The 24740-nt window shown below is 42.4% G+C and overlaps 1 protein-coding gene across 1 annotated transcript in view; it reads left to right on the plus strand.

Moving 5' to 3' along the window:
• Positions 1 to 20596, plus strand: part of Cenpe (centromere protein E) — a 58531-nt gene extending 37935 nt beyond the window's left edge. The window contains exons 37-47 of the mRNA XM_050158430.1: positions 1262 to 1366; positions 2388 to 2606; positions 4138 to 4335; positions 5211 to 5414; positions 6724 to 6951; positions 8112 to 8297; positions 12077 to 12189; positions 13553 to 13650; positions 16746 to 16926; positions 19002 to 19288; positions 20273 to 20596. Coding sequence (XP_050014387.1) covers positions 1262 to 1366; positions 2388 to 2606; positions 4138 to 4335; positions 5211 to 5414; positions 6724 to 6951; positions 8112 to 8297; positions 12077 to 12189; positions 13553 to 13650; positions 16746 to 16926; positions 19002 to 19288; positions 20273 to 20367 — 1914 coding nt within the window. The 3' untranslated portion in view covers positions 20368 to 20596. The remainder of the gene's footprint in view (positions 1 to 1261; positions 1367 to 2387; positions 2607 to 4137; positions 4336 to 5210; positions 5415 to 6723; positions 6952 to 8111; positions 8298 to 12076; positions 12190 to 13552; positions 13651 to 16745; positions 16927 to 19001; positions 19289 to 20272) is intronic.
• The last annotated feature ends 4144 nt before the right edge of the window (positions 20597 to 24740 follow it).

Consider the following 24740-nt stretch of genomic DNA (forward strand, 5'->3'; position numbering starts at 1 on the left):
TTTTTTTATTTTCTTTTTGGAAATGTCTGTAGATAATGAAAGTTGTAAGAAACATGCCATAATTATAACACAGAAAGGAAGCATAAAAGTCACAGTGCTTTTCAGAAAATTAAATTCTTCAATCTTTAAAAAAAGATTTGTTAGATACTATTTTCCTTCTAAATTTCTGAAACAACAACCACAGAAAGAAACTAGCTTTGCCGTAGGTGGAAGACCAGCTCATAGACTACATCTGCGACAGAGTAGATGCCTCCTTTCCTCTATTGATAGACTCTTGAAGTAAGTGAGCCTTCATTACTGAAGTTAGAAGGGAAAAAGCAAAGTAGAGATTAAAAGAGTTTTCTTGACATTATTTCTGAATAATCTTTAAAAGTCACTACTCTAAAACTCACTACTCTAAAAAGTAGTATAAAATTTAGAAAAATTGGATATATAAAATAAATATGTAACTTTCTATTTTCACATTTGCTGGGTAAAGTAAAAAGCCTCATGTACTATTATCATAAACATTAAACACTTAGGAGTCCAGCGTATGTGGCGCCTGTCTAAATTTACAAACAGACATAATTTGTTTGGCAAATCTGTATCAAGCAGATATTCTCGGTATTACTATGCCTAACTTAAACTAATGACTTAGTTTAATGAGGAAGGGTATGTCTGTTCTGTATTTTTTAATCAATGCAGAAAGAATATGAAAGAAATTTAGACTTACCACCCCAAGGTGGAAGAACATACAAGGTTTGGGTTCTCTGATATATTTAGTTGGTGACAGTGATTCTAATGTGGACATTTGAGAGGTTACAAACTGGAGCTCTGGGCTGGAGAGATGGCTCAGTGGTTAAGAGCATTGCCTGCTCTTCCAAAAGTCCTGAGTTCAATTCCCGGCAACCACATGGTGGCTCACAACCATCTGTAATGAGGACTGGTGCCCTCTTCTGGACTGCAGACATACACACAGACAGAATATTGTATACATAATAAATAAATATTTTAAAAAAAAAAACTGGAGCTCTAAGAGCTAGTGAGCAGCAAGTCCTTTTCTAGATGCCATGTGCTTCTCGCACGCATTGAGTGAGTTCAGCGAGGTAAGGTCATCCCTGCGTAGTTTGGCAGTAATTATTACTTCCTTTTGCCTATTTTAAGGCTGTTCTATTACAATGAAATATTTGATTCCATCACAGAAACCCGCTGTAAGACGTAAGCATGTATGGTTAGACTTGCTATGTAGACGTAGTTATTGCTATGCATTTCTTTGTACCAGGATCATCAGAATCATGAAGAGATAGTAAAACATGCAGAGGAGTTACTGTGTGATGGAGAACAACATGGAACAAGAAAGCTTCAAGAAAAGTGCCTCAGGATAAAAGTAAGAGCTCCTGTAGGAGCTGTGTGTTCCAAAGGTCCTGTGAAGCCTAAGAGAATTAAAGGAAACTGTGTATAGCAGATAGATCATACCAGATGTTTCCCTAAGCAGTATAGTCTAGTACAGTGATGCATGCATATATACGTGCACACATATATGTACAAATGACACCGTGGGAGTGTGTGGTTTGCTTTTTAAGGATCGTGTGGGATAGTAATCCTGAGCAAATCTCTAAAAGCAGTAATGGCTCGATTTGCTCTGGGGGACGAGTTCTGTAGACAGGAGACTGAGCGTACAAAGCTCCCGAGGCAGAAGCTCCCTCCTGTTCCAGGAGTGTTAAGAGGAAAGCTAGTGAGAGGGAGTAAGGTCGAAGCTGATGGAGGAGGAGACCACGAGGCCACGGAAAAACTCAGGTTTGCTTCGAGTAGGAGGAGGTCCACTGGAGAGTTCTCTTGTGCTGCAAGAGACGCCACATGACCTATGTCTGGAAAGGAGAGATTTGAGTATTGAAAGTGGAATATAACCAGAGAACCTTTCTTTTTGTTTTTGTTTTCTTAACACAAGGTTTCTCTATGTAGCCCTGGGTGTCCTGGGCTGCCTCTGTAGAACAGGCTGGCCTCAAACTCACAAAGATCCACCTGCCTCTGCCTCCCGAGTGCTGGGATTAAAGGCGAGAGCACCACTGCCCACTGAGCTCTTTTGAAAGATGAATTTTAGTGATGTAGACAGAGATCACAGAGAGGCAGAAGTCGAAGCAGTGTACAGATCACAGACTACAGCACAGGAGAGAGGGGCTGTTTGAATCACGGTCGCTGATTCATGCACAGACTCTTGCTGCTTTTATCAACATCAGCCAGAAAAGTTGGATTTTTGTATTGTTATACATTGCTTCTATAATCTAAAAATCACTAATTATATCTTTTAAACAGAAGTTCTTCATTTCTTTTTTCCAATAGAAGGTATTACAGTGTTACATTTTGTTACAATTCCAATATTCATTAACACGAATTCGGGTTTCCTTTAGGAGCTTCTGAAAGGATACTCAGAAATGGGTGATGATTATGAGTGCTTGAATCGACTCTCTCTTGACTTGGAAAAGGAAACTAAAACCCAAAAAGAGCTGGTGATTTCTATAAAAGCAAAGCTTTCACTTCCATACCCACAAACCAAAGAGATTGAAAAGCTTTTTACTGCAAACCAGAGATGTTTCATGGAATTCCACAGAATCCTGAAGAAACTTAAGGTACCAGCTTTTTTAGTATTGGCCTTATACTATAGTTTCAATTGTATATTTCAATGTATTTAAGTCTTGGGAGTTACCATGGATACTCTTTATATTAACCACCAAATTAATATGGATCTGAAGCTAGGATTCGTTCAGCAAAGCCTGAGCTCTGCCTGTTGGCCTAAACACTGTTTAAGGATACTCAGAGTCCACATGAGTCCCATCCCAAAGATGTCATGATCAAGTAAGGCAGGCTTGTGATTGGTTATAAGTGCAGTCATAGAGGTACGGACAACATGTTATGTGATAGTTTTCCTGAGGATATGTAATACAGGTCTGTTCACCCCAGATAGGGAATCCACGACAGACCAAAATCACAATTGCACCAATATCCAACTTGGTAAACCAATGAGTTAATTGGGGTTACAGTTTAGAGGGGTACTCGGGGATGACTCAGAACCACCACATTGGCCGAAAGCCCACCCAAGGGGTGATGACTCAGGAAAGCTGCATCCCTGGGGCCTCCTGCTCGACATGGAGGTGGTTCAGTAATCTAAGGAAGCCCTCGGCAGCATAGCTGCCCAGAGTCAGTTACTCACTCCAGCAGGTAATTCCTGCTTCTAGAGCCCTGGTGGGGCTCCTTGTGTATCATGGAACTTCCCAGGGTGTATAGAGTTTTTTACTTGATAATCCTCTCACAGATCATGACTGTCAGATAACCAAGATTTATGAGGTTGGGGACCACTGTAGCATTAAAATTATCATTGACATAAGGCCGGACATCTAAATGTGCTTAACAAAGAAATCATGAAGCATGGGACATGACGGATGGGTGGGTGGGGGGAGTTAATCAAACAAGATTATTAGGAGAATATTTTGTAAATCCAAAATGGGACTGGAGAGAAGGCTTATTTACTGTTTCTTCACAGACCCAAATTCAGCTTTTAACACCCAGGTCAAAGCAGCTCACAACACCTGAAACTGGCTCCAGGGACTCTGAAGGTCTCTTCTGGACCCTGTGGACACCTACTAAACTCATGTGCACATACCCACACATATACATGTAATTTTATATAAAATGAATTTTTTTTATCTCAAATGTCGGACAGCAGATTGGCAGTTTAACCAAAAGTTATGTAATAAGGCTGGAGAGAGATCTCGGTGTTGAGACCCTGGCTGCTCTTCCAGAGGACCCAGTGGTCTCCCAACACCAGCCTGTGACTCAGCCACCTGAGCTGCAGTCCTCAGGGGTCCATGGACACGTTTATTCACACACATGAACTACTAGAAAAAAGAGAGCTTATAGAAAGGGTCATGTGACAAAATCACTCAATATGAGGAATCCCATAGGAAGTCAAACAAGGAAGCAGCAGTCTGGAAGAGCTGCTCTCCCAGAGGGCAGAGAAGAGAAATTGTGGATAAAGAGTAGCTGCTTCCTGCATCGTCGTCATCTACCACAGTATAAACAGTAAACACGAGGCCTCGCCACCTCAGACACTGAAAATGCCTCTAAATACAATGTCTCATTTTTCAATTTATCTTCTTCAAGTACGTGTTGAGCCACATTACAAAGATAAAGGAAGAGCAACATGAGTTCATCAATAAATTCGAAGTGGCTTTTGTCCAGGAAGTGGAAAAGCAGCATGAACTGTGGACTAAAATACGGAGCTTTCAGCGGGCTTGTGATATTCCATCCAAAGACCTGGAGAACCTCACACTGAGCCAGGATATGGACCTCCATATTGAGGTATACCTTTTTTTTAATTTAATTTCATTTTACATTCCAACCACAGTTCTCCCTTCCACCCCTCCTCCAGCCCCCCTTAACTTTCCCCCAGCACAGCCCCCATCCACTCTTCCCAACAGGTAAGGGGAGTCAACACAGTCTGGCACATTAATTTGGGTCAGTACCAAGCCCCTCCCCCTTGCATTAAGGCTGGGCATAGCACCATAAGGAATGGGCTCCAACAAGGCAGCTCATGCACCAGGGATAGGTCCTGGTCCTACTGTCGGGGGCCCCTCAGATAGTCTAAGCTTCACAGCTGTCTCCCACACATGGGGCTCCACAGCTGTTGGGTAAGAGTTCATGAGTTCATGGTTCAGCTGTCTGTAGATTTCTTCATCGTGATCTTGACTTCCTTTGAGATATACTTTTCTAATGGCTTTAATATGATTTTAAGCCCTTTTTAAATAGATACCTTTTGAAATGACTAGTAACTCACCGAATGATAGCGAACTGGACGACCCTTTAGACGCTGTCAGACCTGCATAGACAGAAAATAGATTTAATGTCAGCAAGTGAGAACTCAGAAGTCAGAATCTTCCCTGTATCAGTACCATAAGGACTTTCTTGTTCTCCCAGCGATGTTGGAACTGGCTGCGGTTCCTAACACACATGTAAGGCCTGCCATGTACATAGAATGTCATGTAGAGTATATTACCAACATTGTCTTATGCAAGTAATCAGAATAAAGGTTTCAATTAGAATTCACTTACTTTAATGTGCTAATAAGTAGAGTACAGTAGGTATTTCTCTCCTTTATGATATTTTTATAGTTTATATGTTATTTGGATGAAATCTTTCCTAATGTTCATATAATTTGATACCTATTTTTGACACAGGAAATTCTCAAGGATTTTTCAGAAAATGACTTTCCTGCCATAAAAACTGAATTTCAGCAAGTACTAAGTAATAAGAAAGAAATGACTCGGTTTTTGAAAAAGTGGCTGAATACTCCTTTTGATACAGAGCAGCTTAAAAGTGGCATCCAAGAAGAAAACAACAGCGTTTGCCAAATGAATAACTTCTACAATAGCAAAATAGCCGTGAGTATGCTTGTTCATCATCCAGGCTCTTCTATACTTTGCTTTTTCTCCTCATTTCTAAAAGGCTTAGACTAGCTTATATTTCTTTAATTTATATGTCAGGGCTCTGTGAACATTTTGATTATATAAAATTTTTTCTTCTATTATGTTATGCTTCTTAAGGATCATTAAACCAGTTTGTGCTTGGGAAGGTGGCAGGCTGTTCACATGTGACACCGAGTTCCCACTCGGGAGATTTTGTCTCTCCTCCCTGGTCTCTTCTCACTTTCCGCTCAGTGCTCTCGAGGGTAGAGCCTTTGGCCTGGTGGCCTCAGGGAGACTGAGATGTATCTCTGCTAAGGCTGTGGGCAGCCGCCGTGGCAAAGCCACAGACGATTCTGACTGGGCTCATCCGGGGCTTGTCAGCCTCACACCACCTGCTGCAGTCCCGGGTTGCGGATTGCATGTCCCAGAGGTGCCACCTGCTGCTTTGCTTTGATGTGTGTCGGTATTGTTCTCAGTTAATTTAATGGGAAATTACATGTTAATACAGAGAACTCTCATATGTTCCATCCCTAGAGATAGCCTCTCCTATTACCAAGATCCTATACCAAAATGACACATCTGACCAGTCGTGAATTTCTAGCTCACATCTGGTGTTGAGCACCCCGTCAGCTTCTTACTGTATTATGACATTCCCTTCAAACCCGTGTCAGCCAGTCTTCAGTGGAAAAGAGTATATTCTACACAGGAATATGAGATTTATAGATTAATAGTAAAAATCAGTAAATTGGAGCAAGAGAAATGGCTCAGCCATTAGGAGCACTAGCTACTCTTCCAGATGACCTGTTTCAGTTCCCAGCACCCCCCATGGTGGCTCACAGCTGTCTGTAACTCCAGTTCCAAGGGACCTAGTGGCCTCTTCTGATGTCCATGAGCACCAGACACACACACAGGGAAAACATCCCAGCACATGGAAAAGGGGGTTGGCATCAGTAAGTCATTTTCTCTGGGCTGAGGTTTGGAATGAAATGGGGAACGTAAAAAAAAAAAGAAAAGAAAAAGAAAAAAATGGGGAAAGTAGGTCATTGTTAGGGTTCCTGCGTGCGCTCTGCTGTAATGACTTTGACCTGCATAGTTCTTCAGTCCCCTCCTGTTACTCTAAGCCTAATGAAGTGAGTCACCTTACAGATCTTGTCGAGCCCCTACTTTAGCCACACCATTCTTAGCATCTGACATGCGTGCACTGACCTGGAATTCCACTGCTTTTCTTACTGTGACTGCAGTGTATAAGTTATTTTAAACTGTGGTGGGCTCTTTCTGTTCATAGGCCATGATAAACAAATTCACAGACTTTGAGGAAGGAAATGCCACAAGATCCAAAGAATTAGAACATTACCTGAAATCTCTGAAAGAGAAAACTGAACAACTATCTAAAGACTGGCAGACGTTGACCGCCTCCCAGGCGGCTGCCCACGCTTATCCTGCCGCCCACCCTTTCGCCCGGGACAGCAGAAGTCCGCGTGCTGCACCAGTTAGTGACCAACTAGCATCAGAGGTACGAACTTCCCAGCGTTCAGAGCAAATGTGTAGCTTTAATGGAACCACTAGATATGAATACACTGTTGTACAGATATGTGCATATGGTTGTACTGCAGGCACCATTCAGCTAATAATGAAACTTGGTATCATGCGAGGTCTTTCCTGTGAGTTAGGAAACAGAAGTTTAAAGACTATAATGCAGGTTATGCAGTGTAGTTTATGCTGTGTGTGGTATTGCTACAGGATGCTATAAGTTTCCTAAAGCGTATGAATTTCAGTTAAACTATATGTGGAAAACAAGCTTAGAGAAAATAAGTTTAGCTTACCTTTAGCTATTGTCTTGAATATTGACTATTATCGTAAAAAGCTAAGAGGCTCAAAGTATAACAGAATTGTTAAGCAAACTAATGTGTGTAAGAATCAGTATCATTTGAACAACCCAGGTAGACTGTTAGCTAGCTGCCTTTGCTTGGGAATTTTTAGCAACAGCAAATATGCTACTGTGTTTTGTTACAATGCAAAATGTCTTAGTAGGAAACCAAAAGTCAATTATAATCTATCATTTTTACCAAAATAAATACTTAATATACAACGTCAACCAGTAGCCTGATGTATGCCATTAGAAACTAGAAGATCACAGGTTTTTCCCCCAAGTATAACTCATTGGGTATAGTTCATTGGGTATAGTTGACCATTTTTATAAATTTTATACTTGCTTATTCTTGCTCTGAAGTTTTCTAAGGGTGAGGGGATACTAGAAAATGTTTTTCTAGTCCTTGGTGAGGATCTGGGGAGGTTTTATTTTCATTATTGTTTTGAGGTTGGTTTTTTTTTCATATATTTCACCTTTAAATTACTTTAGAAGGTCCAAGTTTATTTAAAAGATGCTCGACTACTAAATGTGCTTAGAACTTTGCTAGCTAGTGTGCCGTGTGACTGCTGTGTTCTCATTTGCAAGAACTTGCTGACAGGTTATAATGTGAAATTTTGGCATTCTTTTAATATGTGAAGTATCATTTTCTAAAAGGACTTGTACTTGGATAAATTAAGCCGTTTTAACCTCTCATTATTGGTTGATTCAATCTGTGAAAACTCAATACGTAGCTACAGATGATCATTTTTGTCTCATATAACATACTGTGGCTTTGCCCTGTGGATTTGTGCTTTCTCTAACAGAAAATTCAGGAGCTGGAAACCTCTTTACAAGAAGCTAAAGAAACTGCCCTTCATAAGGAGGGTCAGATTGCAAAGATGCAGAAAGAACTAGCAATGTCTAAGGACTTGGTAGCAAAACTCCAGAGCGAAGTTCATGAGTCAAAAAAATGCCTTGAACACACAAAAGCCACACTGCAGATGCTTCAGGTAGGTCAGGCCAGGTTCGTAAATACAAACGTTCAGCCTGTTGGGCTTAGCAAATATTCAGATGCTCTATTCCCCCTCTTATCACAGCCTCACCACAATACCGGTGTAAGAGCTCAGACTTCAAAAGGAAGTGGCAAAATGAAATGTGGTGGTGTATTTGCATGTAAAATCCTGATTATTTTTAATATACTGGAAAAAAGAATTTCAAAGTAGAATGAGCCGCACATTTTGTCAAAACTCGGTTTAGACTGCCTCAGGCAACAGGGATACTTCAAGCCAGCAGAATTAGCCTGGGTGATGTACCAGGATATGGTTTTGTTCCACCCTGAAGAGAGATCCATAAACTTTTTTCATAGTTTTACTTTTTTAAATTGTTGCTTAAAAATCATATTTTTAAATCTGTAGTCTCCAAAAGTACTTACTTCTATTTTTAAGGATATTAATTTTATCCTCTGCATACATTCATCTAAGGTAATAGAGCACTAACTGAAAAAGAAAGAACGTAATTTGAATAAAATCGTGGAAATTTCTTCTTGTATCATTACAAATTGCTCAGATCAGATAGAAATGAATATGTTTAAAATCTGAACTATACTAGACCTTTATAGCCATCCTAAGCAGTTGCCTTTTCAGAGATTACAAAGACCACAAAAACTAAAGTAAAATGCTTGAACCTTAACCAAAAGTAAGAGCGTGTGGAAAGAATGAATTAGGATTGAAAATGGGCCGTAAAACAGGAAGCTCACCGTATCCCAGTCAGCTGAAATGAAGCTGTAGGGATTGTTCCGGAGTCTTTTCCTCATTTCTCTTTTTTTAGCTGGGGGGAGGGGGGCTAATGCAGGTGCCTTAGGTGGCCAGAGCCACTGATCCCCTGGAGCAGGAGGTTCAGGAGCCTGTGAGTGCCGGGAAGAGCAGATGTGCCCTTAACTGCTGAGCCGCCTCCCGGCCCCTTCCATTATTAATGTCTAAGTCTAGTGTGGTTCGGGTCAGAAGCACAGAGGGCTGTTTTTCTAGTGTAAGAATAGTTAACAGAATCACCCAATCTTATATTTTGGTCATGAGCCTAGCCTTTAACCCCTGAGCCATCTCTCCAGCCCCAGAATCAATAAGACTCATTAGCTAGGAACTTCTACTTCAGGCTTTCAATTACTAACACTGAACACTTGGAGGCTGGTGGGCTCGTGAGCATGACTGTGACCACAGGTGGTGTATTTGCCACACAGAGTTCTGTTGCTCATTTCTGAATCAGCTTTTCCAATTTTCATTTCCCTGGGGCAAGAATTGTTTACTGTCTTTGGCTAAAGACCATCTGAAATTTCTACACTTTTGCCATATATTGAAATTTTCTTATTGGTTTGTTTGAACTTTTAAAACAGTATATAGTCAAACAGATCAGTGAGATAGAACAGAGAGCCTAAAACAGACATACTCAAAAGCAGCCATGTGATGTTTGAGAAAAGGACATCCTCAGTGGAGAGGATGATCCACCAAATATCGATACTGGACACCCAGACATTTCATAAGCCAGGAGTGACAGCGCACATTATAAAAGAATAATGAAAATAACACAGGAGAAAGCACGTGTCACCTTAGTCTAGGCAAGGACTCTTTACATAGAATGAAACACAAACAGATCAGACTGTATTACTGTTCACAAGTTCTGCTCTCCAAAGACTCTGGCCACTGTTATTCAGTATAGCTAAAGTAATAAGAATACGGACAGGGAAAAACTATATTTTATCTGATAAAATCCCAAAATACAAGAAGAAGGAGGAAGGAAAGAAGAGAAAAAGAAAAAAGAAACAGCTCTTATAACAGAAAGGAAATCAAACAATTTGATATGAAATGAGCAAAACTTAGAATAAACTGCACACTCTCAAAAGAAGATCCATGGGCGCATTCTGTGTGTCTGTACAGTGAGGATAGACTATTACTATTAAAAAGTGATGAGAGGGCTAAGGATGATAGTGGGCTTTCCTGGCTAGCTGGAAGCCCTGGGTTCCATCCCTAGCATTGGTGTCACAAGCCTGTAATCCCAGCACCTGGAAAATGGGATTCGGGAGTTCAAAGTCGTCTTCAGCTACAGAGCAAGTCCTAGATCACCCTGGGACAGAAGGAACATACCACGATTAATAAAAGACTAGACATGGCAAACCTATAGCCAATATCATACTTGAAGGAAAAACGCTCCAGCCATTCCCACTAAGATCAGAGACAGGTGTCTTCTCTCCCCACTGTTATTCAGTATAGCTAAAGTAATAAGAAGGAAAGAAAGGGGTATGAATAGGAAAAGAAGTCACTAAGTATCGCTCATGTGATGATGTGATTCTATACACGGAAGACCCAAGGACTCCATAAAATCTCAGAACTTACAGACACCTTTGGTAGAGTCATGGGATACAAAATCAGCACAAATCAGTTGCCTTCCTGTGTAACCGAGCTCACGGTAGCCGCCCACAAATAAACGTGGACTGAAGCGCATCAAGAATATGAAAGACTCTGTTTTTAAAAAGCTGGAGTCATGGAAAGACACAACGGCTAAGTGAAAGCCATCTTAGAAGGGTCCCTCCTTCTAGAAAGACTTCAGATATGTACTCCGGGGAAGACAAAACTAGGGAACCGTAAAATGATTAGAGTTTGCCAGGAATGGGGAAGGAGAGAGAAAAAAAAGTACAACATGGGTAATCTAAAGAACATAAAAGCATTAGTGTCAGGGCAGGGGTGGTGGTGCGAACCTTTAGTGCCAGTGCTCAGAGACGTGCAGATCTCTGTAGCGAAGCCATATTGATCTAAATAGTAAGTTCCAGGACCTCCAGGGCTACACAGTGAGGCCCTATCTCAACAGTTAAATAAGATGCAATATTAGTTCACGTGTAGAAAATGTGCTGTCCTATTTATTGCGCCATTTAGTACTAAGTAAGAAGAAAAGGGACAAGGCCTGTGAGTTTTCCGTGCTTTCAGTTTTTCTGTAAACCTAAATGAAACTCTGAAAATAGAAGAGCCTGCAAAGCGGCTCAGTTGGTAAGGATGCTTGCCAGAGCCTGATCCCCAGAATCCGCAGGGCGGAAGGAGAGAACGGACTTTGCAGGTTGTCCTGTGGCCTGCACCTGCAAGCCATGGCACATGTGTGTGCACCCCACCCCACAAAGAAGGAAATGGAGAAAACATTCAAGTATAGTCACGATTTTTTAAAAAGATACATACCTCTGCAGACATGTAAGGTTATATGTACTCCAAGTCAAAATGACTATCTTTGTGTCACTGAACTGTCCCGATAGAAAACACCGGGAGTTCTGTGGCTCGGGCTTTCATCTGCTGTGCCCACACTGCCGCTCTTCCTTCCTCTGCCCAGTGTTCCTTGGCTCCTTGTTTCATTCTGTCTCTCATGTGCATGAGTGTTTTTCCTGCATATGTGTCTGTACCACCCACTTGCCTGGTGCTGGAGTTACAGTTGTGAGCTGTTCCGAGGGTGCTGGAGGTTAAGCCAGGGTCCTTCTCAAGGACAGCTGGGCTTTTAACCACTGAGCCCTTGCGCCGGCCCCCATCTCATTTCTTTCAACTCTTCTGTTTCATCTGCTAAACTATGTCCCATTGTTCATTGGGAAGAATATTTTCTTGAAGAAAGAAACAGTATTTGCTTATATATAGTTTCAGATAAACTTCATGTCAGATATAGGGATATATACCTTTGTTATCTTTCATGAAAGGTAACCAAGCACTTTAGAGCTGGCAAAAACAGAACTAATCATTGTTTTTCCTTTATTTTTCTTCTGTGACAGGACAAAGTTGCTTTAGGAGCTTTGCCTTATAAGGAAGAAATTGAGGATCTCAAAATGCAGCTGGTGAAAATTGACCTAGAAAAGAAGGAAAATGCCAAAGAATTTGAGAAGGAGTATGTCTGTCTTTGCCTTTGTTGAATGTGGCTTTAGTCACTTAGCACTTCTTTATAACTCCACAAATATCTTTGCATTTCTTTACTTTTTAGAAAGTAATTTGTAAAAATATTTTTATATTTAAAAAATGTATAAGCACCCATAGGTTTTAAGCTCATTAATTGTAATTGCATACGCAAACTGTTAAACAGTTAGGCACAGTTCTGGCTGTGGTGTAACTGGTGGTAAGGTTCTTGCCTAACACACACAAGGTCCTTGTTTCAGTCCCCAGTGCTGAAGAAACCAAACATGATTCCACTCGTTTAGCCGGGTGTCTTTGATGATTCTGACTCAATTGATAGCTGAATAAAAACTTAAAGGTCATCCTGCAGGGGGAATATTGAGAGCCTTTGCTTTTCTGAGTGTGCACGAGTGTTTTCTTTTAGTATTTAGGACAGTACAGCATATCTTTCTACCAACTTAACTGTGTGTCCTGTTACACATAATAGCATACCTGTAGAATACAGTCAGCATATATTTTCATAGTTTTTGGTTTTTTGAGACAGGGTTTCTTTGTGTATCCCTGTCTGTCCTAGAACTCATTTTGTAAACAAGGCTGGCTGGCCTCAGACCCAGAGATTCACTTGTTCAGTGGGACTGGAGGTCTATGCCACAATGCTCAGCACTCTTTTCACAGTTTTTAAGAACAGTGTAATTTTTTAAAAGATTTATTTATATGTTATGTATGCAGTGTTCTGCCTGCATGTATGCCTGCAGGCCTGAAGAGGGCACCAGATCTTATTACAGATGGTTGTGAGCCACCAAGTGGTTGCTGGGAATTGAACTCTGGAAGAACAGCCAGTGCTCTTAACCTCTGAGCCATCTCTCCAGCTCAAGAACAGTACAAGTTTTAAGACAGGCTTATAGTTTACTATTTCTGATTAATTCTTGAATTGCTGGCTGTTCCTGGGGAGCAGTGCAGAGTTTGACCTTCCGCTTCTGCTGACATCATCTGCAGTGAAGATTTGCTGTCCTGGCAGGATGGGAATTGGTGCTCTGATTTTGTTGTTGTTCTGTTCCTTTTCACTCCCTGGTGAGTTTCTGTTTATGTCTCCCCGTGGGGAGAGCTCATAGTGTCCAAAAATAATTTTGTTCAGTATATAACTAATGCCTATTATGTTTCTAAAAGTTTGAAATTAATTAGTTTCTCAGTAGTAAAGCTGGACTGTTCCTATAACCGAACAGAATAGTTGGGTGTAGCCATGAGAGCCGAGCTATATTCCAGGGGCTGACCCTGTTACATCAACGTGGCATATCAAATCAGAAAGTCTTCTATAAAATCACTTGGACCCTTATATATTTTCCCTATTTTATTCTTGTTAGAATTCTTTCTACAAAAGCCACTGTTGACCATCAGAAAGAAGTAATAAGGCTGCTGAGAGAAAACCTCAGAAGAAACCAACAGGCCCAGGATACCTCTAGTAAGTTGAAAAAGACAGATTTTTTTTTTTTTTTGGTCTCATAAAACCTTCCAACTGCAGTTTCCTCTCCCTCCATCCCTTCGAGTTCCCGACCACTACTACCTCTCTCCCCCAGATCCACTCCTCCTCTTTCTTCAAAAGCGAGCAGGCCTCCCAAGGATATCAACTGAACATGGCATAAAAAGTCACCATAAGACTAGGTACACACCCTCCTATCAAGGCTGGACCAGTCAACCCAGTAAGAGGAAAAGAGGCCCAAGAGTAAGAGTCAGAGACACTCCCAGTCCCACCTTAGGAGTCCCCAAAGAACACCAAGCTATTTGTGGGACTCCTAACAGTGGGAGCAGGGTGGTCTCTGGTCTTTGGCTGACTCTTGAGAACCTATTTCTCATACTGGTTGCCTTGCTCAGCCTTAACACAAGGAGATTTACTTAGTCCTACCTCAGCTTGCTATGCCATGCTTTATTGACACCATGGGAGGCCTTTCTGGAAAGAACCGAGTGGATCGAAGGAGGACTGGAGTCTCAGAGGGGAAGTGGGGGAGGGAAACTACAGTTGGGGTATAAAATAAATAATTTTTATACAAACTGAAGGACATCATACTAAATTCAGTAAACTGGACCCAGAAAGGCATCATAAGTCTTGCTTATGTATGCAGAAAGAGTTGAATACACAGACACAGAAAGTGGGGTGACAGCTACTAGAAACCAGGCCAAAAGGTGCAGGGTTTCAGTTCTGTGTGAGAAATCTAAATCCCTAATGAGCATCATGAGAGCTGTAGTTAACAACACTATTGTGTGTTGGAAATTTCTAAGAGAACAGTGTTAGGTGATCCTATCAAAATAAAAGTGACTACTTAAAGTTAAGAGAAAAAAAACCCACAAAACTAACAACCATAACATATATGCAGGGAACCTAGCACAGATCCCATGAGCACAGGCTCCATGATTGCCGCTTCATTTTGTGAGGCCTGTGAACTTAGCAAGAACACATACATCTTAAGGTCCTTTCCATTTAACTCCTCAAGGCACATACAGGCTTTGAGGACTCCAGTTGTTCACATGACGTCCAGTACTAAGCCTGCACTGGTCCACCGTTCGTCAGTCATGTTACTGCTAGTATTACAGTACCAAGAGCTTGTCCATTGTAGACTCTTGAGGGTGAGTTTCCCTCTTACATAATTAAGGTTTTTGCATATTACTGAAGTGTTGACTAGTGTGAGAATGACTTAACTATCAAGGGGAAACTTACTTCCCAATTAAAATCAAATACATCCAATCAGGTAATAGCTATATGCATACAACTAAGAAATTAAAATGGCTACATAATAACAGTGAGTAAACATTAGCCTGTCTGCTCATAAGACTGATAATATACATAATTACATGAAAACCAAAATTTGCCACAGACATAGTTTAGAGACTGAAGGACCGAGTTTCTTTGTGTGTGCTCCGCAGCAGCTTTTTTCTCATGTCTGTCACGTGTTCCATTAGAGGAAGAATGCTGACTGAGTATTACTATCCATAGGTTTGTGGACTTAGATCTGGGTCTTCAATTCTTTTCCATTGATGATCATGTCTGATTTTATACCAATACCATCCCATTTTTATTACTGTATATTTAGCCCTGTGCTAATTTGAAATCTGGGAATGTTGATAACTCAGTTCTTTCATTATTCAGGATTGGTTTAGCTAGCTCAGATTTTTTGTGTTTCCATATGACATTTAAGATTATTTTTTTTTCAATTTCTACGAAGAATTGTATTGGGATTTTGATGGGGATTGCATTCGATCTATAGATTGGTTTTGGTAGGATGGCCTTCTTCACAATATTAATCCTACTAATTCATGAGCACAGGAGATGTTTCCATCTTCTGATGTCATCTTCAGTGCCTAGCTTTAATGTCTTAAAATTTTTATTATGTAAGTCTTTCACTTGTTTGATTAGGGTTATTCTAAGATTTTTTTTTTTTTTAGAAAGTTTACTGATTTTTATATGTTGGTTTTATATCCTGCTACTTTGCTGAAGTATTTGCCAACTGTAGAAATTTCCTAGTGGATCTTTAGGGTCTTTTATAAATAAAATCATATCATCTGCAAATAAGGATACTTGGACTTTTTCCTTTCCTATTTATATCCCCTTGGTCTCCTTCAGTTGTCTTGTTCCTCTCAGTAAGACCTGTAACACTAGAGTGAACAGGAGGGGAGAGAGTGGACATCCTTGTCTTGTTCATGATCTCAGTAACAGTGTCTGGGATTGCTCTCTTATTCCCCAAGACCATGGCTGTGGGGATGCTATAGACTCCATTATTTTTTTGCGATATGTCCCTCCTATCCTAGTCTCTCCAGAACAATTATCATGAAGGAAGGCTGAATTTCATCAAGGGCCTTTCCTGCATCTAACGAGATGCTCATGGCTGGGATACAGGTGCAGTTCTGATTTTCAGAAATGTCTGCCGGTATTGCACCTGAATGATAAGAATGTACATCACTAATCTCCTAAGATGCCCTCTGTGTCTCTTTAATGAACTTTGGTAACCTAATGAATTGTTGAGATAATAATACCTCCGTTTCTATAGTTTTGTTCACAATACTGTCATGGTACTTCCATCTGAAGGTGTGTTTAGTTAAGATGTGGAGAACTTGCAATGTACTGAGTGACTCTGCGGCAGTCTCTGCCTGACCTGCAGCAAGGTAGCAAGTGACCAGAACGTGAACCAACTCAGAATGGCTCTGACTGTAAAAGGCTGCTGTTGCCCAGTTGGGGTGGAGGGTGCAGTGATGTAACCAGCAGGGGCGGACCGTAGGGAAAGGAAGAGTGGTGGTCAGGTAGACTGGGAAGAAACAGAAAATCAGCGGTAATGTCCAGGAAATGCTTTTTTAGTGGCTTGTTGCAGTTTTAATATTTCTTTTTTTGAACATCAGAGCTAATGAGGATTATCTGCCTGGCTAGACATGGCAGCACAGGGCCTAATTCCAGCGTTCAGGAGGATTGGTACCAGTTCAAGGCCAGCCTGGGAAACACAGAAACACCTACTGTTTTTTGTTTTCTTACAAAAGAAAGAGTATCAACCTGTGTGTGTTTGTCTCTTTCAGTTATATCAGAGCCGAGCTCTCAGCTTTCCAGTAAACCCTTAACCTGTGGAGGTGGCAGCGGGATTGTACAAAACACAAAAGCTCTTATTCTGAAAAGTGAATATGTAAGGATGGAAAATGAAATTTCTAAGCTAAAGCAGCAAAATGAACAGCTAATAAAGCAAAAGAGTCAATTATTAAGGTAAGTTCTAAGCCCAGGTGTGGTGGTGCGTGCCTTTAATCCCAGCACTCTGGAAGCAGAGGCAGACAGATCTCTGAGTTCAAAGCCAGCCTGGATTATATAGTAAGTTCCTGGACAGCCAGGGCTACCTAATAGAGAGAGCCTGTCTCAAAAAACATAAGAAAACAAATGAACAAAAAAGAAGCCAAACAAACAAAAAAGACAAGTTTTGTTTGCATGACATATCCTGCTTATGGCTACATATATTGGAATTATTTGCATATATTTTCTACAGTTGTCAACCTTCCACTAATTTGAGAGATGGCAATTTTTAGAGATTGTGTAATAAATGCTTATGTTAAAAGAAATGGGAATACCCAGGCAGTGATGGCATATGCCTTTAATTCTAACACTCAGGAGGCAGGGACAAGCAGATCTCTGAGTTTGAGGTCAGCCTGGTCTGCAGAGCGAGTTCCAGGATGGCCAGGGCTGCACAGAGAACCCTGTCAAGGGGAAAGGAAATTAAATGGGAATATACTGGCTCCGTTTCACGTGTGCTGTTCATTAACTGTGCACACTGGTGATGTGGGGCCAGAGGTCAGTGTGAGTGTCTCACTCGGGTACTTCTCCGGCATGTTTGAGACCTGGCTGACCAGCTCACCCCAAGGAACTTCGTGCCTCCACCTCCCCAGCAGACATTCAGATTTGTACTGTGCAGCCAGCTGTTTTTTTTTTTTTACTCAGATTCTAGGAATTAAACTTAAGTACGTTACCCACTAAACCATCTTCCCAGCTGTTCTGAACTATTTTTAACTAGGTCAAGAACCAGGAAATGAAGAATGTTGAGAAAATATCTGTCGCAGTCAGTGAAGCTGTGGCCCACAGAGGACCCCCGAGTCCATTATTGTCCCCATTTACAGACAGATGTAAAGCGTTGCATTCGTTGGCTTCTTCTACCATACAAGAGTAGAGTTTTGTACCGAACACTCTCCTAGTGGTCCAGAAGAAAACCACACATTAAGTCTAAAGGGCTAGCTCAATGGCGGGATGCTCACCCAGCAAGCACGAGGCCTGGCTTCCATCCCCAGCACCACAGAAATGAGTAAAATATCCAGGGCAAATGGTTTAACAGCTAAATAATCTTTTATATAGAGTAACATTAAGCAAAAAGAAAGGGCCAAACACTGTATGACTACAATCCCAGAATTCAAGAGGCAAAGATAGGAAACTCACAAGGCCATTAGAACCTACTGAGACCCTGTCTCAGCAAAAACAGAAAGCAGCTGTGGGTTATTTAAATTACATTTTGAAGGTGGAATCCAGTCGTGTGTTGATTCAGGGAGGTAGAGAAGTAGCAACCGGGAAAGTAAAGAGAAAATAAGATAGATGAAAATATACTTGTGTAAAGGTTCAATAAACATTCTGTCAACCTAATTACAGCAGCTCATAAGCCACTCTGGATGGTATGGATTTGTTCAAAAAACCTGAAGTTAAGCTTTGAATTTAAAAAAAAAAAAAATTTTTTTTTCTCAAAACTTCATAATCAAAAATTTTTACTGGGCAGTGGTGACACATGCCCTTAATTCCAGCACTCGGGAGGCAAAGGCAAGCCGATCAGAGTTCTAGGCCAACCTGGTCTATAGAGTGAGTTCCAGAATAGCCAGGGAAACAAAGAAACCCTGAAAAAAAAAAAAAAAAAAAAAAAAAAAAACAATTTTACTTTAATTATTCAATTTGTGTAGCACCTTTTCACTTCTGAATCATGGAAGTGTCCAGACAGAGAGCATTAGGGTGAGATTAAAGAGCAAATGGAACAAGGCACATTTCATGGTAAATATTTTAGTAGGGTAGGGTTCTTTTTAGGTTTTTTCCATTTCCACACTTAAGAATTGAGTTGTCAGCCAAACAATGGTAGCACACGCCTTTAATCCCTGCACTCGGGAAGCAGAGACAGGCGGATCTCTGTGAGTCTAAGGCCAGCCTGGTCTGTAAGAGCTAGATCCAGGATAGCCAGGGCTGTTACACAGAGAAACTCTGTCGCAAAAAAACAAAAAGAAGAATAATTGAAATGTCCTGTCTTTCTGCTTCCATTTAAGTGCTAAATCTCAGCTCTCCAAGGAGCTTAAAACCTGGAAGGAAAGGACCCTTGCAAGAGACACCTACAGAGAAGCCGCTCATGAGACCTTGCCAAAGTCCCCAAAAGTGTCTGGGACAGAGTCTAAAAGAAGACAGAACACACCTTCTCAGTGCAGGGAACGGAACTTCCAGGACCCTGTGCCAAAAGACTCACCAAAATCTTGGTTTTTTGATAACCGGTCAAAGTCTCTACCAGCACCTCCTCCGATTCGCTATTTTGATAACTCCAGTTTAGGACTATGCCCAGGTAGGTAATGCACAGGCTGCTGGGTATCCCTGGGGACAATGGGTGGGAGTCGTGTGCACCGTCAGTTCCGTCAGAACTCATGTTCCTGTTGTCTTGGTTACTTCACGGTTACATGGTGTTTTCCAGACTTGCCGTTCACTGTGTTCCCTGCCTCTTGCTGTCATTGTCACAATTACTAAAGCACCGCATCTGACTTCACCCACTCAAGTCTGTGCTCAGAGTCAGACAAGTAAATATTCTGTGCAGTGCGTATCTTAGTCCACGTTTATCTGTGAGAGATTCATTCCAGGACCTCCAGGACTCTAAAATCCTGAGTAACATAAAATCCTGTTTACTGGGAGGGGTTTTTTGTTGTTGTTTTGTTTTTGTTTGTTTGTTTGATGTTCATAGAGATTATAGTAAAATTTTCCCTTTTCACTTAAAGGAATTTATACCTCCACGTTCACATGTTCACACTACCAGCATCACTAGTGCTGATCATGGACTGTTAAATAAGCTCCACCAGTGTGACAATCCATCCACCCACTGGGGTGACGCTGATGGGCAGGTAGTGTCTGTCCACGGTGGACAAGGGGTGGGATGGATGGAGGGAGATTTCCACTACACCTAGCAGCACACGGTGTAACATTTTGTTGTTGCTTGTTTTGTTGTTGAGAGGTGGTATTTGGTTTGGGGTTTTTTTGTTTCTAGACAGTTTTACTTTGTAGCCCAGCCTAGTCTTGAATTTGCAGCAGTTCCGCTCCCAATTGCTGGGATAGCTACCAAACAATATATTATTTTTTAAGAACTCTAACTCAGAATTTGAGAGGTAGTTCAACAGTTATGAACACTTGCTGCTCCTGCAAGAAGACCAGGGTTCCATTCCCACACCCTGATGGCAACTCACTACTGTGGATCTCTGAGCCAGGGTATCTAATACTCTTGGCCTCTGAGGGCAGCAGGTGAACTCGCATAGGGCTAATTTGTTTTTATTTCCTTTGTCAGAGGAACCAGCTGCAGAAGTAGAGAATGTGGATCCCAAGGCAGACCTCCGTCAGCCCTCCTTGGGGAAAGATGGACCTGAGTGCAAAATGCAGTAGCCGGCCGGCCCACCCACAGCGTCCTTCAGAGTGGCCTTCTTCTTGTGTCTACCCTAACCTGACAGTGATGTAATTCTCACTTTGCCATTATAATGAGAAGATAGAGGCACAAGAAGCAAATTTATTCCAGTCATTTAGAGTGGTAATAGCAGTATCTTCTTCTTGTATTTGTGATACTCCCAAAAGTTGGAATATTTATTTTTATATATTGCAAAGAATAAAGTTCTTAAGGAAATCTCTAGTCTTTCCATAGCACAAATTAATATAAAGCTTTGCTGTGTGACAACTTTTCCCGGGAAAACACAGCACACATGTTTACTGACCCCAGATAGGGAGCCCACGACAAACCAAAGTGTGAATACCGCCTATGACCTCCCCAGCCACAAGTTTCTGTTCTGGCTTACAGCGCTGTGGGAACTCCATCTTGTGGAGCAGGCCTTAACCAGAGCAGGCTGTCAGTCTCCAACAAGCTGCATGGCCCCTCTGGCCCTGTGAAAACTGTTTCCAGTTCAGTCCCAGCCTCGTTTCTCCATGTCTCGCAGTTGCAGCGCGCACTTGCATTTCTCCAGGAACAGGGTCTTACTGTCTAGCTTTGACAATAGCTTTATGCTTTGTGAGGCTTAGAGGGCTTTCCTGGCCAACAGTTCACAAGGAGGTAGCCCACCCCTGGCACTGGGGTTTTCATCCAATAACCTTATGGCTTCTGGGGGTGTCCTTTTCCACCTGTTAGGGAACCAGTAGGGTTGTAAGGTAGGTGGAAGTTCCATCTTGTCCCTCCGATGGCTTTCCAGATTTGCAAAACACCAGTTAACACTGTCATTCATTTAACAAAACCTTTTTCAGATGATGGGCCAGACAAGGCAGCTCCCCAAATCATCATCCCATAGCAAATAGGAGGGTTACAAAGATCGCAAGTCTGAAGGTCTGCTGTCATCTGTTCTCGGCAAGTGTCACATGACCCCAGAAGTTCATAACTAAGAAGATGCTCCAGCAGGGCGGGGCACAAGCAAGGTGTAACAGAACATGGAAAAGGGCCCACCCATTGGCCCATGTTCACTTGTGTTGTTCTATCATGGGTGTCTTCTGTGAGCTCCTCAGGATTTAAAGCCTTCTAGAAGCCCCTAAGCATGCAATTGGCTGTCAACTTTGCCCTTAGAAATTTTAGTTTGACACAAAATCTTGCCACATTTGTCTTTAAGGAATCCAGACCCGCTGTACTATTTCCTGTCTCTCTAGGTTGCTCCCTCTGTTCACAGAGACTTCACATGCAGCTCTAAGACACTGCCATCTGCGAAAGCCTTTCCTATTCTCTGCAGCTCATGCCCCACCACAGGGCTAGGGGTCCATGCTGGGCCAGCCTTTTCCTTATAACTCCTCTCTCAATACTTCTATCTGGCCCACTGAGCTAGGGTTCAAACATGGCTTCTCTTATTCCTAGTTCCCTCAATAGCATCAGCCCCTCTGGTCCTCCAGCCCCTGTTTGTGGGGACTATAGAGATAACAAATGTTCCTAATGGTTCTGATATTTCCTCACCCTGTAAAATTATGCAGCCTTTGCCTTCAGGAGGGCTGGGTCTTTAATTCCTCAGTCTCCCCTGCCTCTACAGCAGTCTGACGGAGCCTAAGCATTCCCACGACCTCACAAGGCATGCTGTGACATGCTCTTTCATTGCTTTTTAAGAAAGTCATAGCTATTACAAATGAAACTGCTATGAACGTAGTTGAGCAGGTGTCCTTGTGGTATCATAGAGCATCCTTTGGATATATACCAAGAGTGGTATAGCTGGGACTTGAGGTAGACCAATTCCCTAAGAAACCACCATACTGATTTTACAAAGTGACTGTACAAGTTTGCACTCCCACCAGCAAAGGAGGAGTGTTCCCCTTGCTCCACATCTTCCCCAGCATGAGCTGTCATTTGTGGTTTTGATCTTGTCCATTCTGATGTACAATGGGATCTTAGAGTGTGATGGATAGCCAGAAACTCGAAACAACCTAGATGTCCTTCAACTAAAGAAAATGTGGTACATCTACACAATGGAATTACTCAGTTACTCAGCTGTTAAAAACAATGGCATAAGGAGATTTCAGGCAAAATACAGAAAGAAAAACTATACTCACAATTGGGCGTTAGCTGTGAAGGATAATCCACAAACCCAGACAAGCTAGGTAACAAGGAGGGCTCAAAAGGGGACACTTAGATCTACCTTGATATGGGAATCCCCTCTGTATGCTGTGAATACCATTGGTTAATAAAGAATCTGTCTTGGCCTGGCAGAGAATAGAGGTAGGCGGGGAAAACTAAACTGAATGCTGGGGAAAAGAAGGTGGAGTCAGGAGACACCATGTAGCCACCTCCAGCCACATTATACAGAGGGACAGAGGGTGGGGAATAAGAGACAAAGACTGGAGAAAGAGGAAAAGGGAGAAGGGGACAGAAACAAGGAAACAGAGGCAAGGGTGTTTGTTCCAGAGGACAGAAGACTGCCTCTGGATAGAGGAGACAGCTATGGCTCACAGGCAAATGGCATTTTGTAAACGTAAAATCCCGTGTTAGAATAAGGTATTTAACGTTAATGGGGCATGCTAATTAGGTGAGCCAGTTGCTGCATTGCAATTCTTTGATAGCTGGACCTTGGTAATCAGCCTCAGGAGGAGGGATTGGCCAAACAAGGGAAGGGACCTTGGGGGATAGCTTCAGGAATGTAATCTAACAGTTTTTAGCAAGACTGATAGAACTGGGGAGAAGGGCAAGGCCTGCCAGAGCCACAAGCTTGGAGTGGGCTAGTGCCTTTGTCTTGCTGTTTTGGGGACTGAAAAAACACACTTCTGCATGGGAATCTTTTCTTCCTTTGAGAGTAGGCCCTGCCGTGCAGCCCAGTTTGTCCTTGTAATCTCCTACCGTGGCGTCCCAGGTACAGGGACAACAGACATGCGCCTTGGATTTAAATCTTTAATAAAATTAAACAAGAGATGCAGAAGTTGGTCTCGGAACTCTCACAGTCATAAAAACGACGTCTTTCCAAACCCTGCAAGGTTTGGAAAAGTCATGTTTATTAAAGCAAGGAGCACAGCCAGATGTGAGCTCACGACTGGACTCAGGAGTGTCCTGAAACAGGGTACAGTGATGCCAACCAGCAGGAGCCTTACACAGCCCAGGCAGAACTGAAAAGACGGCTATCAACTCCACTTCGGTTCCTCTGCGTGTCCTCTGTAAAGAGCTGACATTTTTCCAGCAGGTGCGGCAAAACACTTGGCTACTGCGCTTGCACGCCACGCCCCCTCCTCTCACATCCTTGGTCTAATTAATGTTTTCTTCTCCTTTCCCATATAAGAAAGAACACTGGCGAGTTCGCCACTTTGCAGGTTTGGTTTGCTGAACTACTGAGGGGAGATGCAGGACTTGCTGTAGTCTTTTTTATTTTTAAATTGGGCTTTTTTTCCCCTTTGAGGGAGGTTGGTTCCTGTTTTGAATAAGGATCTTCTGTAGTTCAGGCTGGCGTTGAAGTTACTAGGCAACCTTTGTGCTCCTCCTACATGTCTTCCTTGTGCTTGGCTCCCAGGCAGTGTACCACCCACCACGCTGGGACTTTATGTGGTACTAGAGACCAAAGCCAGGGCCGGTTGCCAAGTGAGACAGACCAGCACTGAGCAAGATACTCAGCCCTGGTTTTTGGTTTGGTTTGGTTTGGTTTGGTTTGGTTTGGTTTGGTTTGGTTTGGTTTGGTTTTTCGAGACAAGTTTTCTCTGTAGCTTTGGAGCCTGTCCTGGAACTAGCTCTTGTAGACCAGGCTGGCCTCAAACTCACAGAGATCCGCCTGCCCCTGCCTCCCGAGGGCTGGGATTAAAGGCATGCACCACCACCGCCCAGCCTTTTTGTTTGTTTCTTTTCATTATTCCTAAGCATGTTGGTCCCCGGTAATACCACAAACAAAAAGACACAAACACGGATAAGCAATGCTGAGAAGTTTCTGCAGCCACAGAGTGCAGAGGAGTCACCCTGAGCCAGCCTTGAAGCACCAGCTCCTTGTCTTGCTCTGCTCTGTCCTGCCCATGTCCTGCCCGTGTCCGACTCTCAGACCCACACCGCAGCTGCTGCTCAGAGAGAAGAGCAGAAGCCAGAGCTCTCAGAAAGTGCAGCCTGCATCTCCAAGGCCGGATCGGTGTGGCTGGCCAGCCCTGGCAACAAAGGAGGAGAGGAACTTGATAGCTTTGTTTTTGTAGCCTTCACAGTGCAAGAGGCCCTGGTGACGTGTGCCCATCATGTATCGAGTACCCCGGCTTATGTAGGACATTCACACATGACCTACATAATCACTCTGCCTAATCACACCAATCAGATTAACCCACCAGTCTCTGGCCTGGCCAAGAGA

Source organism: Alexandromys fortis, unplaced genomic scaffold (genome assembly GCF_014885135.2).
Source record: "Alexandromys fortis isolate MF-2015 unplaced genomic scaffold, M_Fortis_MF-2015_v1.1 scaffold_19, whole genome shotgun sequence".
NCBI classification, from domain to species: domain Eukaryota; kingdom Metazoa; phylum Chordata; class Mammalia; order Rodentia; family Cricetidae; genus Alexandromys; species Alexandromys fortis.